At 45.2% G+C, this 19,583-nt stretch overlaps 1 protein-coding gene across 1 annotated transcript in view; it reads left to right on the top strand.

Annotated features, from left to right (window-relative positions):
* Window positions 1-14,672, top strand: part of tprg1 (tumor protein p63 regulated 1) — a 65,434-nt gene extending 50,762 nt beyond the window's left edge. The window contains exons 5-6 of the mRNA XM_036979014.1: window positions 11,748-11,901; window positions 13,993-14,672. Coding sequence (XP_036834909.1) covers window positions 11,748-11,901; window positions 13,993-14,187 — 349 coding nt within the window. The 3' untranslated portion in view covers window positions 14,188-14,672. The remainder of the gene's footprint in view (window positions 1-11,747; window positions 11,902-13,992) is intronic.
* The last annotated feature ends 4,911 nt before the right edge of the window (window positions 14,673-19,583 follow it).

Here is a 19,583-nt window from a genome sequence, read left to right as displayed (position 1 = left end):
AGAGTACAGTATATACGTATGCATATGAGATGAATAATGTAGGGTAAGTAACATTTATATAAGGTAGCATTGTTTAAAGTGGCTAGTGATATATTTACATCATTTCCCATCAATTCCCATTATTAAAGTGGCTGGAGTTGAGTCAGTGTCAGTGTGTTGGCAGCAGCCACTCAGTGTTAGTGGTGGCTGTTTAACAGTCTGATGGCCTTGAGATAGAAGCTGTTTTTCAGTCTCTCGGTCCCAGCTTTGATGCACCTGTACTGACCTCGCCTTCTGGATGATAGCGGGGTGAACAGGCAGTGGCTCGGGTGGTTGATGTCCTTGATGATCTTTATGGCCTTCCTGTGACATCGGGTGGTGTAGGTGTCCTGGAGGGCAGGTAGTTTGCCCCCGGTGATGCGTTGTGCAGACCTCACTACCCTCTGGAGAGCCTTACGGTTGAGGGCGGTGCAGTTGCCATACCAGGCGGTGATACAGCCCGCCAGGATGCTCTCGATTGTGCATCTGTAGAAGTTTGTGAGTGCTTTTGGTGACAAGCCGAATTTCTTCAGCCTCCTGAGGTTGAAGAGGCGCTGCTGCGCCTTCTTCACGATGCTGTCTGTGTGAGTGGACCAATTCAGTTTGTCTGTGATGTGTATGCCGAGGAACTTAAAACTTGCTACCCTCTCCACTACTGTTCCATCGATGTGGATAGGGGGGTGTTCCCTCTGCTGTTTCCTGAAGTCCACAATCATCTCCTTAGTTTTGTTGACGTTGAGTGTGAGGTTGTTTTCCTGACACCACACTCCGAGGGCCCTCACCTCCTCCCTGTAGGCCGTCTCATCGTTGTTGGTAATCAAACCTACCACTGTTGTGTCGTCCGCAAACTTGATGATTGAGTTGGAGGCGTGCGTGGCCACGCAGTCGTGGGTGAACAGGGAGTACAGGAGAGGGCTCAGAACGCAACCTTGTGGGGCCCCAGTGTTGAGGATCAGCGGGGAGGAGATGTTGTTGCCTACCCTCACCACCTGGGGGCGGCCCGTCAGGAAGTCCAGTACCCAGTTGCACAGGGCGGGGTCGAGACCCAGGGTCTCGAGCTTGATGACGAGCTTGGAGGGTACTATGGTGTTGAATGCCGAGCTGTAGTCGATGAACAGCATTCTCACATAGGTATTCCTCTTGTCCAGATGGGTTAGGGCAGTGTGCAGTGTGGTTGAGATTGCATCGTCTGTGGACCTATTTGGGCGGTAAGCAAATTGGAGTGGGTCTAGGGTGTCAGGTAGGGTGGAGGTGATATGGTCCTTGACTAGTCTCTCAAAGCACTTCATGATGACGGATGTGAGTGCTACGGGGCGGTAGTCATTTAGCTCAGTTACCTTAGCTTTCTTGGGAACAGGAACAATGGTGGCCCTCTTGAAGCATGTGGGAACAGCAGACTGGTATAGGGATTGATTGAATATGTCCGTAAACACACCGGCCAGCTGGTCTGCGCATGCTCTGAGGGCGCGGCTGGGGATGCCATCTGGGCCTGCAGCCTTGCGAGGGTTAACACGTTTAAATGTCTTACTCACCTCGGCTGCAGTGAAGGAGAGACCGCATGTTTTCGTTGCAGGCCGTGTCAGTGGCACTGTATTGTCCTCAAAGCGGGCAAAAAAGTTATTTAGTCTGCCTGGGAGCAAGACATCCTGGTCCGTGACTGGGCTGGGTTTCTTCCTGTAGTCCGTGATTGACTGTAGACCCTGCCACATGCCTCTTGTGTCTGAGCCGTTGAATTGAGATTCTACTTTGTCTCTGTACTGGCGCTTAGCTTGTTTGATAGCCTTGCGGAGGGAATAGCTGCACTGTTTGTATTCGGTCATGTTACCAGACACCTTGCCCTGATTAAAAGCAGTGGTTCGCGCTTTCAGTTTCACACGAATGCTGCCATCAATCCACGGTTTCTGGTTAGGGAATGTTTTAATCGTTGCTATGGGAACGACATCTTCAACGCACGTTCTAATGAACTCGCACACCGAATCAGCGTATTCGTCAATGTTGTTATCTGACGCAATACGAAACATCTCCCAGTCCACCTGATGGAAGCAGTCTTGGAGTGTGGAGTCAGCTTGGTCGGACCAGCGTTGGACAGACCTCAGCGTGGGAGCCTCTTGTTTTAGTTTCTGTCTGTAGGCAGGGATCAACAAAATGGAGTCGTGGTCAGCTTTTCCGAAAGGGGGGCGGGGCAGGGCCTTATATGCGTCGCGGAAGTTAGAGTAACAATGGTCCAAGGTCTTTCCTCCCCTGGTTGCGCAATCGATATGCTGATAAAATTTGGGGAGTCTTGTTTTCAGATTAGCCTTGTTAAAATCCCCAGCTACAATGAATGCAGCCTCCGGATAAATTGTTTCCAGTTTGCAGAGAGTTAAATAAAGTTCGTTCAGAGCCATCGATGTGTCTGCTTGGGGGGGGATATATACGGCTGTGATTATAATCGAAGAGAATTCTCTTGGTAGATAATGCGGTCTACATTTGATTGTGAGGAATTCTAAATCAGGTGAACAGAAGGATTTGAGTTCCTGTATGTTTCTTTCATCGCACCATGTCACGTTAGTCATAAGGCATACGCCCCCGCCCCTCTTTTTACCAGAAATATGTTTTTTCCTGTCTGCGCGATGCGTGGAGAAACCTGTTGGCTGCACCACTTCGGATAGCGTCTCTCCAGTAAGCCACGTTTCCGTGAAGCAAAGAACGTTACAGTCTCTGATGTCCCTCTGGAATGCTACCCTTGCTCGGATTTCATCAACCTTGTTGTCAAGAGACTGGACATTGGCAAGAAGAATGCTAGGGAGTGGTGCGCGCTGTGCCCGTCTCCGGAGTCTGACCAGAAGACCGCCTCGTTTCCCTCTCTTTCGGAGTCGTTTTTTTGGGTCGCTGCATAGGATCCACTCCGTTGTCCTGTTTGTAAGGCAGAACACAGGATCCGCGTCGCGAAAAACATATTCTTGGTCGTACTGATGGTGAGTTGATGCTGATCTTATATTCAGTAGTTCTTCTCGACTGTATGTAATGAAACCTAAGATGACCTGGGGTACTAATGTAAGAAATAACACGTAAAAAAACAAAAAACTGCATAGTTTCCTAGGAACGCGAAGCGAGGCGGCCATCTCTGTCGGCGCCGGAAGTAACAGAGTGATGGAGTGAGAGAAGCTATACAGGCTCATTTAACTTCCAATCGTGTCTTGATAAATATGATTATGAGAGGCATATAAGGAGAACTGAAAGGCATCGTGTGGTTGCGCTGTAGATAACCCATCAGAAGGAGTCAATGCCAGGTTGTGCTCCCATTTTCCCTGGTCAAATGTGGTGCTAATCATTCAATGAGGCCGATGGCTCATTCATAACAAAACCCTTTGATATGGCCAAACAACCTGTAATAACTTTTTGTTGTTGACCAGATTAGAGAACGTAGGCATGTCATGCAGACAACAAACGCTGAGCTTCATATTCATGCAGAACAGACCAAATAATGAAAAGGCAAGCGCTGTAGTTTTCTGTTCCACAAAGTTAGGGTGAAAGAGGTGAGAAAAGATTATTGTTATCCATAAATGAGGACAAACCACCTGGTTCCCGACAACCTGGATGGTAAATTACCGAGGTTGGTAGCAGAATACATTGTGACTCCTGTTTACCACATCTTTAATCCTAGAAGATGGAGGGTGCCCTCAGGCCTGGAGGATGACAAAGGTAAATCTGCTGTCCAAAAATAGCAGAGCACCCCTTTAATGTCTCAAACAGCCGACCAATCAGAGCACCCCTTTAATGGTTCAAACAGCCGACCAATCAGAGCAGCCCTTTAATGGTTCAAACAGCCGACCAATCAGAGCACCCCTTTAATGGTTCAAACAGCCGACCAATCAGAGCACCCCTTCAATGGTTCAAACAGCCGACCAATCAGAGCACCCCTTTAATGGTTCAAACAGCCGACCAATCAGAGCACCCCTTTAATGGTTCAAACAGCCGACCAATCAGCCTGTTACCGGTGATAAACAAACTGTTGGGAAAAAAGCGAGAGACACCAAAACACTACATAAAGAGAGACCTAAGACAACAACATAGCATGGCAGCAACACATAACAACACAGCAAGGTAGCAACACAACATGACAACAACATGGTAGCAACACAACATGACAACAACATGGCAGCAACACAACATGACAACAACATGGCAGCAACACAACAAGGCAGCAACACAACATGACAACAACATGGCAGCAACACAACATGGCAGCAGCACAACATAGTAGTAACACAACATGACAACAACACAACATGGCAGCAACACAACATGGCAGCAACACAACATGACGACAACATGGCAGCAACACAACATGGCAGCAACACAACAAGGCAGCAACACAACATGACAACAACACAACATGGCAGCAGCACAACATAGTAGTAACACAACATGACAACAACATGGTAGCAACACAACATGACAACAACATGGCAGCAACACAACATGGCAGCAACACAACATGGCAGCAGCACAACATGGTAGCAACACAACATGACAGCAACACAACATGATAGCACACAACATGACAATAACATGGTAGCAACACAACATGGCAGCAGCACCAAACAGGGTACAAACCTTGTTGGGCACAGACAGGGCAAGAAGGTAGAGACGACAATGCATCACGCAACGCAGCCACAACTGACAGTAAGAGTGTCCATGATTGAATACATTTTCTTACGCACGACGCAACACAGAGTTCCTGGATACAGCCCTTAGCCGTGGTATACTGGCCATATACCACAAACCCACTACACTATATATACAAAAGTATGTGGACACCCCTTCAAATGAGTGGTTTTGGCTATTTCAGCCACAACCATCGAGCACACAGCCATGCAATCTCCATAGACAAACATTGGCAGTAGAATGCCCCGGTCAACTGTAAGTGCTGTTATTGTGAAGTGGAAACGTCTAGGAGCAACTACGGCTCAGCCGCGAAGTGGCTGAAGCGTGTAGCGTGTAAATATTGTCTGTCCTGAGTTATAACACTCACTACAGAGTTCCAAACTGCCTCTGGAAGCAACGTCAGCACAATAACTGTTTGTCGGGCTGGAGTGGTGTGAAGCTCGCCGCCATTGGACTCTGGAGCAGTGGAAACGCGTTCTCTGGAGTGATGAATCACGCTTCACCATCTGGCAGTCCGATTTGGCGGATGCCAAGAGAACACTACCTGCCCCAAAGCATAGTGCCGTGCCAACTGTAAAGTTTGGTGGAGGAGGAATAATGTCTGGGGCTGTTTTCATGGTTTGGGCCCCTTAGTTCCAGTGAAGGGAAATCTTAACGCTACAGCAAACAATGACATAGACGATTCTATACTTCCAACTTTGTGGCAACAGTTTGGGGAAGGCCCCTGTCAGCATGACAATGCCCCCGTGCACAAAGCGAGGTCCATACAGAAATGGTTTGTCAAGATCTGTGTGGAAGAACCCAAAAGACATCCAGCCGTCTTGACACAACTGTGTGAAGCACTGGAATCAACATTTCCTTATAGAGTCGATGTCCTGACGAATTGAGGCTGTTCTGAGGGCAAACGGGGGTGCAACTCAATAATAGGAATGTCTTCTTAATGTTTGGTATACTCAGTGTATAGTGTATATTATATAAATAGTGTGTTAGTCAAAGTGGAACAACAGAAGTTAGGTGGCAATATTACCTTGGTGTCCTAGACTTTCACATCCATACGGGCCAGGCAGGAAGACTGTCCAGGCAGGAAGACTGTCCAGGCAGGGAGACTGTCCAGGCAGGGAGACTGTCCAGGCAGGAAGTCTGTCCAGGCAGGGAGACTGTCCAGGCAGGGAGACTGTCCAGGCAGGGAGACTGTCCAGGCAGGGAGACTGTCCAGGCAGGAAGACTGTCCAGGCAGGAAGACTCTCCAGGCAGGGAGACTGTCCAGGCAGGGAGACTGTCCAGGCAGCTAGACTGTCCAGGCAGCTAGACTGTCCAGGCAGGAAGACTGTCCAGGCAGGGAGACTGTCCAGGCAGGAAGACTGTCCAGGCAGGGAGATTGTCCAGGCAGGGAGACTGTCCAGGCAGGAAGACTGTCCAGGCAGGGAGACTGTCCAGGCAGGAAGACTGTCCAGGCAGGGAGACTGTCCAGGCAGGGAGACTGTCCAGGCAGGAAGACTGTCCAGGCAGGGAGACTGTCCAGGCAGGAAGACTGTCCAGGCAGGAAGACTGTCCAGGCAGGAAGACTGTCCAGGCAGGGAGACTGTCCAGGCAGGAAGACTGTCCAGGCGGGAAGACTGTCCATTCAGATAATATCCTAGTCTATCAAATCAAATCAATTTTATTTGTCACATACACATGGTTAGCAGATGTTAATGTGAGTGTCGCGAAATGCTTGTGCTTCTAGTTCCGACAATGCAGTAATAACCAACGAGTAATCTAACCTAACAATTCCACAACTACTACCTTATACACACAAGTGTAAAGGGATGAAGAATATGTACATAAAGATATATGAATGAGTGATGGTACAGAACGGCATAGGCAAGATGCAGTAGATGGTATCGAGTACAGTATATACATATGAGATGAGTAATGTAAGGTATGTAAAGAAAGTGGCATAGTTTAAAGTGGCTAGTGATACATGTATTACATAAAGATGCAGTAGATTATATAGAGTACAGTATATACATATACATATGAGATGAGTAATGTATGGTATGTAAACATTATATTAAGTAGCATTGTTTAAAGTGGCTAGTGATATATTTTACATCAATTTCCATCAATTCCCATTATTAAAGTGGCTGGAGTTGAGTCAGTGTCAGTGTGTTGGCAGCAGCCACTCAGTGTTAGTGGTGGCTGTTTAACAGTCTGATGGCCTTGTGATAGAAGCTGTTTTTCAGTCTCTCGGTCCCAGCTTTGATGCACCTGTACTGACCTCGTCTTCTGGATGATAGCGGGGTGAACAGGCAGTGGCTCGGGTGGTTGTTATCCTTGATGATCTTTATGGCCTTCCTGTGACATTGGGTGGTGTAGGTGTCCTGGAGGGCAGGTAGTTTGCCCCCGGTGATGCGTTGTGCAGCCCTCACTACCCTCTGGAGAGCCGTACGGTTGTGGGCGGAGCAGTTGCCGTACCAGGCGGTGATACAGCCCGACAGGATGCTCTCGATTGTGCATCTGTAGAAGTTTGTGAGTGCTTTTGGTGACAAGCTGAATTTCTTCAGCCTCCTGCTCCTGCTGCTGCGCCTTCTTCACGGCGCTGTCTGTGTGGGTGGACCAATTCAGTTTGTCCGTGATGTGTACGCCGAGGAACTTAACTTACTACCCTCTCCACCACTGTTCCATCGATGTGGATAGGGGGTGTCCCTCTGCTGTTTCCTGAAGTCCACAATCATCTCCTTTGTTTTGTTGACGTTGAGTGTGAGGTTTTTTTCCTGACACCACACTCCGAGGGCCCTCACCTCCACCCTGTAGGTCGTCTCGTCGTTGTTGGTAATCAAACCTACCACTGTAGCGTCGTCTGCAAACTTGATGATTGAGTTGGAGGCGTGCATGGCCACGCAGTCATGGGTGAACAGGGAGTACAGGAGAGGGCTCAGAACGCAGCCTTCTGGGGCCCCAGTGTTGAGGATCAGCGGGGTGGAGATGTTGTTACCTACCCTCACCACCTGGGGGCGGCCCGTCAGGAAGTCCAGTACCCAGTTGCACAGGGCGGGGTCGAGACCCAGGGACTCAAGCTTGATGACGAGTTTGGAGGGTACTATGGTGTTAAATGCTGAGCTGTAGTCGATGAACAGCATTCTCAGATAGGTATTCCTCTTGTCCAGATGGGTTAGGGCAGTGTGATTGCGTCGTCTGTGGACCTATTTGGGCGGTAAGCAAATTGGAGTGGGTCTAGGGTGTCAGGTAGGGTGGAGGTGATATGGTCCTTGACTAGTCTCTCAAAGCACTTCATGATGACGGAAGTGAGTGCTACGGGGCGGTAGTCGTTTAGCTCAGTTACCTTAGCTTTCTTGGGAACAGGAACAATGGTGGCCCTTTTGAAGCATGTGGGAACAGCAGACTGGGATAAGGATTGATGATAATTGATAACATGATAATTCTGTTCAGTAATAGACACATGAAGAGACCCAGCTTCCTGTGTATTTCTGAGAAGAGAAGGAAACGTATTTAGAATGCTGCTGTTGCTCAAAAACATTTTGAATTTAATTATTGAAGGACGAGGTTACATACAGGTTACATACATACAGGTTACATACAGGTTACATACAGGTTACATACAGGTTACATACAGGTTACATACATACAGGTTACATACAGGTTACATACAGGTTACATACAGGTTACATACATACAGGTTACATACAGGTTCCATACAGGTTACATACATACAGGTTCCATACAGGTTACATACATACAGGTTACATACAGGTTACGTACATACAGGTTACATACATACAGGTTACAGTCATACAGGTTACATACATGTTACATACAGGTTACATATATACAGGTTACATACAGGTTACATACAGGTTACATACATACAGAATACATACAGATGACATACAGGTTACATACAGGTTACATACGTACAGGTTACATACAGGTTACATACATACAGGTTACATACATACAGGTTACATACAGGTTACATACAGGTTACATACATACAGGTTACATGCAGGTTACATACATACAGGTTACATACATACAGGTTACATACAGGTTACATACAGGTTACATACATACAGGTTACATACATACAGATGACATACAGGTTACATACAGGTTACATACAGGTTACATACATACAGGTTACATACAGGTTACATACATACAGGTTACATACATACAGGTTACATACAGGTTACATACAGGTTACATACATACAGGTTACATGCAGGTTACATACATACAGGTTACATACATACAGGTTACATACAGGTTACATACAGGTTACATACATACAGGTTACATACATACAGGTTACATACAGGTTACATACAGGTTACATACAGGTTACATACAGGTTACATACATACAGGTTACATGCAGGTTACATACATACAGGTTACATACATGTTACATACATATATGTTACATACATACAGGTTACAATCATACAGGTTACATACAGGTTACATACATACAGGTTACATACAGGTTACATACAGGTTACATACAGGTTCCATACAGGTTACATACATGTTACATACATACAGAATACATACAGATGACATACAGGTTACATACAGGTTACGTTCAGGTTACATACAGGTTACATACATACAGGTTACATACAGGTTACGTACAGGTTACATACAGGTTACATACAGGTTACATACATACAGGTTACATACAGGTTACATACAGGTTACATACAGGTTACATACAGGTTACATACATACAGGTTACATACAGGTTACATACAGGTTACATACATACAGGTTACATACATACAGGTTACATACAGGTTACATACAGGTTACATACATACAGGTTACATACAGGTTACATGCATACAGGTTACATACATACAGGTTACATACATACATACAGGTTACATACATACATACAGGTTACATACAGGTTACATACAGGTTACATACATACAGGTTACATACATACAGGTTACATACAGGTTACATACAGGTTACATACATGCAGGTTCCATACATACAGGTTCCATACATACAGGTTACATACAGGTTCCATACATACAGGTTACATACATACAGGTTCCATACATACAGGTTCCATACATACAGGTTCCATACATACAGGTTACATACATACAGGTTACATACATACAGGTTACATACAGGTTACATGCAGGTTCCATACATAAAGGTTACATACATACAGGTTCCATACATACAGGTTACATACAGGTTCCATACATAAAGGTTACATACATACAGGTTCCATACATACAGGTTACATACAGGTTCCATACATACAGGTTACATACAGGTTACATACAGGTTCCATACATACAGGTTCCATACATACAGGTTCCATACATACAGGTTACATACAGGTTACATACAGGTTCCATACATACAGGTTCCATACATACAGGTTACATACAGGTTACATACAGGTTACATACATATAGTTTACATACATACAGGTTACATACAGGTTCCATACATACAGGTTACATACATTTTACATACAGGTTACATACAGGTTACATACATACAGGTTACATACAGGTTACATACAGGTTACATACAGGTTACATACAGGTTACATACATACAGGTTACATACATACAGGTTACATACAGGTTACATACAGGTTACATACAGGTTACATACATACAGGTTACATACAGGTTCCATACATACAGGTTACATACATACAGGTTACATACATACAGGTTACATACAGGTTACATACAGGTTACATACATACAGGTTACATACAGGTTACATACAGGTTACATACAGGTTACATACAGGTTGCATACATACAGGTTACATACAGGTTACATACAGGTTACATACAGGTTACATACAGGTTACATACATACAGGTTACATACATACAGGTTACATACATACAGGTTACATACATACAGGTTACATACAGGTTACATACAGGTTACATACAGGTTACATACAGGTTACATACATACAGGTTACATACAGGTTACATACAGGTTACATACATACAGGTTACATACAGGTTACATACAGGTTCCATACAGGTTCCATACAGGTTCCATACAGGTTCCATCGGCAGTTTACTGTTAGTTGATTATTTGTGTTGAATGGTTCTGTTGTTCCTTCAAGACTCTCATTCTGTTCCTCTGTGTGTTTTCAGGGGAGGGTGTGACTGTCATTCTGTTCCTCTGTGTGTTTTCAGGGTAGGGTGTGACTGTCATTCTGTTCCTATGTGTGTTTTCAGGGGAGGGTGTGACTGTCATTCTGTTCCTCTGTGTGTTTTCAGGAGAGGGTGTGACTGTCATTCTGTTCCTATGTGTGTTTTCAGGGGAGGGTGTGACTGTCATTCTGTTCCTCTGTGTGTTTTCAGGAGAGGGTGTGACTGTCATTCTGTTCCTCTGTGTGTTTTCAGGGGAGGGTGTGACTGTCATTCTGTTCCTATGTGTGTTTTCAGGGGAGGGTGTGACTGTCATTCTGTTCCTCTGTGTGTTTTCAGGAGAGGGTGTGACTGTCATTCTGTTCCTATGTGTGTTTTCAGGGGAGGGTGTGACTGTCATTCTGTTCCTCTGTGTGTTTTCAGGAGAGGGTGTGACTGTCATTCTGTTCCTCTGTGTGTTTTCAGGAGAGGGTGTGACTGTCATTCTGTTCCTCTGTGTGTTTTCAGGAGAGGGTGTGACTGTCATTCTGTTCCTCTGTGTGTTTTCAGGAGAGGGTGTGACTGTCATTCTGTTCCTCTGTGTGTTTTCAGGAGAGGGTGTGACTGTCATTCTGTTCCTCTGTGTGTTTTCAGGAGAGGGTGTGACTGTCATTCTGTTCCTCTGTGTGTTTTCAGGAGAGGGTGTGACTGTCATTCTGTTCCTCTGTGTGTTTTCAGGAGAGGGTGTGACTGTCATTCTGTTCCTCTGTGTGTTTTCAGGGGAGGGTGTGATTTGTCATTCTGTTTCACTGTGTGTTTTCAGGAGAGGGTGTGACTGTCATTCTGTTTCTCTGTGTGTTTTCGGGGGAGGGTGTGACTGTCATTCTGTTTTTCTGTGTTTTCAGGGGAGGGTGTAATTTGTCATTCTGTTTCTCTGTGTGTTTTCAGGAGAGAAGGAGAGGGTGTGCGTGTGTTCTGGGACCGGCTAAGGGAACCGTCGTTCTCGTCTCGGTGGAACCCGTTCGCTACAGACTACCCATTCAGCACCTTTACCTATCACCCTGTCAGGAACATAGACCACAGGTTCACTGCTCTCTGTGAGGTGAGCTTTGTGATGTGTACCATCCTGCCACCCTACCATATTACACCCTACCATCTTACATTCTATCACCCTACCATATTACACCCTACCATCTTTCATCCTACCACCCTACCATATTTGACCCTACCATCTTACATCCTACCACCCTACCATATTTGACCCTACCATCTTACATCCTACCACCCTACCATATTTGACCCTACCATTTTACATCCTACCACCCTACCATATTTGACCCTACCATCTTACATCCTACCACCCTACCATATTTGACCCTACCATCTTACATCCTACCACCCTACCATATTTGACCCTACCATCTTACATCCTACCACCCTACCATATTTGACCCTACCATCTTACATCCTACCACCCTACCATATTACACCCTACCATCTTACATCCTACCACCCTACCATCTTACATCCTACCACCCTACCATCTTACATCCTACCACCCTACCCTCCTACCTCCGTACCACCATACCATCTTACATCCTACCACCCTACCATCTTACATCCTACCATCGTACCATCTTACATCCTACCACCCTACCATCCTACCATCCTACCTCCCTACCTCCCTACCACCATACCATCTTACATCCTACCACCCTACCATCTTACATCCTACCACCCTACAATATTACATCCTACCACCCTACCCTCCTACCTCCGTACCACCATACCATCTTACATCCTACCACCCTACCCTCCTACCTCCGTACCACCCTACCATCTTACATCCTCCCACCCTACCATCCTACATCCCTACAACCATACCATACTGCTACCCTACCATCTTATATCCTACCGACAAACTGTGCCGATTCAACATGTAGAATAGTCGGGAAATTAATAGAACATTGCAGCCGATGTTCTGTGGTCAGAGGTGATAGAAAGGCCAAACGCTGTTTTGATCTTTTCCTCATTCTGGCATGTTTCCTCTTCCTCTCCTCTCTCCCTCCTCCTCTCTTCCTCTCTCTCTCCTTCTCTCTCCCTCTCTCTCTCCTTCTCTCTTCCTCTCTCTCTTCCTCTCTCCCTCTCTCTCCTCCTCTCTCCCTCTCTCTCTCCCTCTCTCTCCCTCCTCTCTTCCTCTCTCTCTCCCTCTCTCTCTCCTCCTCTCTCTCTCCTCCTCTCTCTCCTCCTCTCTCTCTCCCTCTCTCTCTCCTCCTCTCTTCCTCTCTCTCTCTCCTCCTCTCTTCCTCTCTCTCTCCTCCTCTCTTCCTCTCTCTCCCTCCTCTCTTCCTCCCTCTCCCCTCTCTCTTCCTCCTCTCTTCCTCCTCTCTTCCTCTCTCTCCCTCCTCTCTTCCTCCCTCTCCCCTCTCTCTTCCTCTCTCTTCCTCCTCTCTTCCTCCTCTCTTCCTCTCTCTTCCTCCTCTCTTCCTCTCTCTCTTCCCCTCTCTCCCTCCTCTCTTCCTCTCTCTCTCGCCCTCTCTCCCTCCTTTCTTCGTCTCTCTGTCCCTCCTCTCTTCCTCTCTATTCCTCTCTCTTCCTCTCATGTTTCTTCTTCCTCTCCTCACTCCCTCATTCTCTCTTCCTCTCTCTCTCCCTCCTCTCTCCCTCTCTCTCCTTCTCTATTCCTCTCTTCCTCTCTCCCTCCTCCTCTCTCCCTCTCTCTCTCCTCCTCTCTCCCTCTCTCTCTCCCTCTCTCCCCCTCTCTCTCCCCCTCTCTCTCCCCCTCTCTCTCTCCCTCTCTCTTCCTACTCTCTCCCTCTCTCTCCTCCTCCTCTCTTCCTCTCTCTCCCTCCTCTCTCCCTCCTCTCTTCCTCCCTCTCCCTTCTCTCTTCCTCTCTCTTCTTCCTCTCTCTCTCCCTCATGTTCTCCTCATCTCTTCCTCTCTCTCTCCCTCTCTCTCTCCCTCCCTCCTCCTCTCTTCCTCTCTCTCTCCCTCCCCTCTTCCTCTCTCTCTCCCTCCTCTCTCCCTCCTCTCTTCCTCCCTCTCCCTTCTCTCTTCCTCTCTCTTCTTCCTCTCTCTCCCCCTCCCTCCCTCCTCCTCTCTTCCTCTCTCTCTCCCTCTCCCTCCTCTCTTCCCTCTCTCTCCCTCCTCTCTTCCTCTCTTCTTTTATCTCTCCCACCCTCCCTTTCTCAGATCCAGAGTTTCCGTGAGCAGCTGATGGAGTCAGCCCAGAAGGCCCACCTAAAGATGCCCGTCCCTGGCAAGGCCAACGGGGTCCTGGTGCTGAACCAGCCCCTGCTCATCGAGGCCTACGTGGGTCTGATGTCCTATATCGGTAACCAGAACAAACTGGGGTACAGTCTGGCACGGGGAAACGTTGGGTTTTAATCTAGGATTTTTTCTTTGTGCTTTTCAATGTACAATAACTACTTCATTACTTAACCCTATTTTACAGTTGTGGCCGAGTTACAGATTTTAAGTAATATTGTAAAAAAAAAAAATGGTATACTTCGGGTTTTAAAAGCTCTAGTGAGACATTTTTAAATCTACATTTGTACTTGATTTGCTTCTGAACACTTTGTTTACATTTATTTAGTCAGATTTACAGATTTGAAGTAGTATTGTCTATTTGTATTTAATAGTACACAACATGGAAGGAAGTGTTTTTATTTCATATGTGGTTTAAAGGTGATTTGTTGGTTGGTTTTCTTGGCTTGTTCAACTAAAGTCTGTCTAAAATTGAAACGTATGTAGTTCTCTATCATTAGGATTACCTACAGGACTAAGGTATTAGTCTACTGTAATTTCATACTCAAATTACCATGCCAAATTGTTCCTGCCGTCACAGTCAATAAAGTTTTCGCATTACCATCCGTGACTGTACAGCTCTGATTTACAATCCTCTAACTGAGTCACTTATTGTACAAACAGACATTTCACCAGGCTCCCGAGTGGCACCAGCGGTCTCAGGCACTGCATCTCAGTGCTAGAGGCGTAACTACATACCCTGGTTCAATTCCTGGCTGTATCACAACCTGCCGTGATTGGGAGTCCCAGCGTCGTCTGGGTTTGGCCGGTGTCATTGTAAAGTAACGTCATGAGTGGTGATTATGGTTCATTGTTTAGCTAGCTAGCTACATGTCTTTAACAAAAGACTCCACGATGCAAGTAACCATTTCGGGTGCGTTCGTAAATTCAGTCTGGCCGTCTACTCCGATTTCAGAGCCCTCTCGCCTGAGTGTGCCAGAGCGCAGAATAACTGATGAATTTACAAACGCTCAACACCCGTTGAATATGGCCCGGTGTCAGTAAACGTCAGCAAAAAAAGAGTAATTAAATGGTTGCAGCTACAGTCACCATCTGGATAACATGGAAACAGCCTAAGCATCTCTGCTAGGGCTAGGTAAAATGGTCAGGGTTTGTGTCACGCCCTGACCTTAGTTATCTATGTTTTATGTATTATTTTGGTCAGGGTGTGACGAAGGTGGGTTGTGTGCTTTGTCCTGTCTAGGGTTTTTGTATATCTATGGGGTTTTTGTATGTCTAGGTAATGTAGGTCTATGGTGGCCTGAATTGGTTCCCAATCAGAGACAGCTGTTTATCATTGTCTCTGATTGGGGATCCTATTTAGGTTGCCATTTTCCATTTTGGTTTTGTGGGTTATTGTCTATGTGTAGTTGCATGTCAGCACTAGTTGTTTATAGCGTCACGTTTGTTTTGTTAGTTTGTTTAAGTGTTCTTCCTTTTAATAAAAGTAGAATGTATTCCAATCACGCTGCGCCTCGTTACGATGAACGTGACAGTTTGGGGGGGGCTAAAGCTTTAGAGGGAACGATGCTGAACGAGTGTAAAGAAAGACGAGCTCTCCAGTAGGTACCAAATCATTTAAAGGCCATTTTCTCAAAAGTGAGTTTACAAGTTGATCAAATTTCAAAGCAGAATAACTTTCCCATTGTTCCTCAAATGCAGTGTATATATACTATTTTGTAGCTCTGTGTCTCTACTTTCATCCAATATGATAATCAAATGTTGCTTCATAAGACAGACTCTAGGCGGTCGGTCACATATACTGTATGTCTCTCTATTTATGAGTGGGATTCTTGGGAACTGATTTCCTAAATAAACATCCTGGTGATTTTTACACATAAACAATCAAAACGTCAAATTAAAACTTGGAGACGTAGAGAATAGGGTACCATTTGGGATGTAAACTGATTTCTGCTCAGAGATGATCCATGCCTCATTCTGTGTCTTACAGACTCACTGTGTTTGGCAGCTCTCTGCTAGGTTTGTAGTGTATTATCACAGTGAGCAAAGCAAGGGGCATTTCCACTGATTTGTATGTGTACCATGTAACCTGCTGTCATGCTTGTATCTATAACACTGGGCCCTAACAATCACCACAAACTATCTAGGTCCAATAGGGGAGAGAGGCGTTGTGCCGTGAGGTGTTGATTTATCTGTTTTTACATATCAATACATACACACAGACTATCTAGGTCCAATAGGGGAGAGAGGCGTTGTGCCGTGAGGTGTTGCTTTATCTGTTTTTACATATCAGTACATACACACAGACTATCTAGGTCCAATAGGGGAGAGAGGCGTTGTGCCATGAGGTGTTGATTTATCTGTTTTTACATATCAATACATACACACAAACTAGGTCTAGGTCCAATAGAGGAGAGGCGTTGTGCCGTGAGGTGTTGCTTTTATCTGTTTTTTGAAACCAGGTTTGCTGTTTATTTGAGCAATATGAGATGGAAGGAAGTTCCATGCAGTAATGGCTCTGTACTTTGCCTTCGGAAAGTATTCAAACCTCTTAACTTTTTCCACATTTTGTTAGGTTACAGTTTTATTTTAAAATGGATTAAATGTATTTTTCCCCCATCAATCTTCAGACAATACCCCATAATGACAAGTTAAAACAGGTTTTTAGAAATGTTTGCTGATTTATAAAATATAAAAAAACTAATATCACATTTACATAAGTATTCAGACCCTTTACTCAGCACTTTGTTGAAACACCTTTGGCAGCGATTACAGTCTTAAGTCTTCTTGGGTATGACACTACAAGCTTGGGACACCTGTATTTGGGGAGTTTCTCCCATTCTTCTCTGCAGATCCTCTCAAGCTCTGTCAGGTTGTATGGCGAGTGTTGCAGCACATCTATTTTCAGGTCTCTCCAGAGATACTCGATTGGGTTCAAGCCAGGGCTATGGCTGGGCCACTCAAGGACATTCAGAGACAATCCTGAGTTGTCATGGCTGTGTGTTTAGTGTCGTTGTCCTTTTGGAAGGTGAACCTTTGCCTCAGTCTGAGGTCCTGACCGCTCTGGAGCAGGTTTTCATCAAGGATCTCTCTGTACTTTATTCCGTTCATCTTTGCCTCAATCCTGAGTAGTCTCCCAGTCCCATCCGCTGAAAAACATCCCCACAGCCTGATGCTTGCTAACATTTCCCCACAGCTAAACTTGCTAACATTTCTAAAAACCTGTTTTTGCTCTGTCGTTATGGGGTATTGTATGTATTTGGTGAAGGGAAAAACTAACAATTGAATCCATTTTAGAATAAGACTGTAACGTAACAAAATGTAGAAGAAGTCAAGGGGTCTGAATACTTTTTCGATGCCCACAAGGACACATACTATCCTTGTGGGTATCAAACAATTACCATTCAAAATCCTTATTTTCCATAGCTCTTTAACCTATCCCTTAACCTTAACACTTAACCCTTAACCTATCCCTAACCCTAACCTAACCTTAACCCCCAACACTTAACCTAACCTAACCTGAACCCCTAATCCTTAACCTAACCTTAACACCTAACCCTAACCTTAACCTAACCCTAACCCTTAACCTAACCTTAACCCCTAACACTTAACCTAACCTAACCTGAACCACTAACCCTTAACCTAACCTAACCTGAACCCTAACCTTAACCCCTAAACCTAACCCTTAACCTATCCCTTAACCTGAACCCCTAACCTAACCTGAACCCCTAACCCTTAACCTAACCTTAACCCCTAACCCTTAACCTATCCCTAACCCCTAACCCGAATCCCTAATCTTAACCCCTAACCCTAACCTTAACCCCTAACCCTAACCTTAACCTCTAATCCTTAACCTAACCTTAACCCCTAACCCTAACCTAACCTTAACCCCTAATCCTCAACCTAACCTTAACCCCTAATCCTCAACCTAACCTTAACCCCTAACCCTAACCTAACCTTAACCCCTAATCCTTAACCTAACCTTAACCTCTAATCCTTAACCTAACCTTAACCCCTAACCTAACCTTAACCCCTAATCCTTAACCTAACCTTAACACCTAACCTTAACCTAACCCTAACCCTTAACCTAACCCTAACCTGAATCCCTAATCTTAACCCCTAACCCTAACCTTAACCCCTAAACCTAACCTTTAACCTCTAACCCTAACCCCTAACCTTAAGCCCTAACACTTAACCTAACCTAACCTGAACCCCTAATCCTTAACCTTAACCCCTAACCCTAACCTAACCTTAACCCCTAACACTTAAGCTAACCTAACCTGAACCCCTAATCCTTAACCTAACCTTAACACCTAACCCTAACCTTAACCTAACCCTAACCCTTAACCTAACCTTAACCCCTAACCCTTAACCTAACCTTAACCCCTAACACTTAACCTAACCTAACCTTAACCCCTAACACTTAACCTAACCTAACCTGAACCCCTAACCCTTAACCTAACCTAACCTGAACCCTAACCTTAACCCCTTAACCTGAACCCCTAACCCTTAACCTAACCGAACCTGAACCCTAACCTTAACCCCTAAACCTAACCCTTAACCTGAACCCCTAACCCTTAACCTAACCTGAACCCCTAACCCTTAAGCTAACCTTAACCCCTAATCCTTAACCTAACCTGAACCCCTAATCCTTAACCTAACCTTAACCCCTAACCCTAACCTCACCATTAACCTAACCTTAATCCCTAACACTTAACCTAACCTAACCTGAACCCTTAACCTAACCTAACCTGAACCCTAACCGTAACCCCTAACCCTAACCTTAACCTAACCCTTAACCTAACCTTAACCCCTAACACTTAACCTAACCTAACCTGAACCCCTAACCCTTAACCTAACCTAACCTGAATCCTAACCTTAACCCCTAAACCTAACCCTTAACCTATCCCTTAACCTGAACCCCTAACCTAACCTTAACCCCTAACCCTTAACCTAACCTTAACCTGAACCCCTAACCCTTAACCTAACCTTAACCCCTAACCTAACCTTAACCCCTAACACTTAACCTAACCTAACCTGAACCCCTAATCCTTAACCTAACCTTAACCCCTAACCCTTAACCTAACCTAACCTGAACCATAACCTTAACCTCTAACACTTAACCTAACCTTAACCCCTAACCCTTAACCTAACCGTAACCCCTAACCCTAACCTTAACCTAACCCTTAACCTAACCTTAACCCCTAACACTTAACCTAACCTAACCTGAACCCCTAATCCTTAACCTAACCTTAACCTAACCCTAACCTTAACCTAACCCTAACCCTTAACCTAACCCTAACCTGAATTCCTAATCTTAACCCCTAACCCTAACCTTAACCCCTAAACCTAACCTTTAACCTCTAACCCTAACCCCTAACCTTAACCCCTAACACTTAACCTAACCTGAACCCCTAATCCTTAATCCTAACCCCTAACACTTAACCTAACCTGAACCCCTAATCCTTAACCTTAACACCTAACCCTTTACCTAACCTGAACCCCTAATCCTTAAC

The sequence above is a fragment of the Oncorhynchus mykiss genome, chromosome 5 (assembly GCF_013265735.2).
Source record: "Oncorhynchus mykiss isolate Arlee chromosome 5, USDA_OmykA_1.1, whole genome shotgun sequence".
Lineage (NCBI taxonomy): Eukaryota > Metazoa > Chordata > Actinopteri > Salmoniformes > Salmonidae > Oncorhynchus > Oncorhynchus mykiss.
This window is presented reverse-complemented; position numbering and strand designations above follow the sequence as displayed.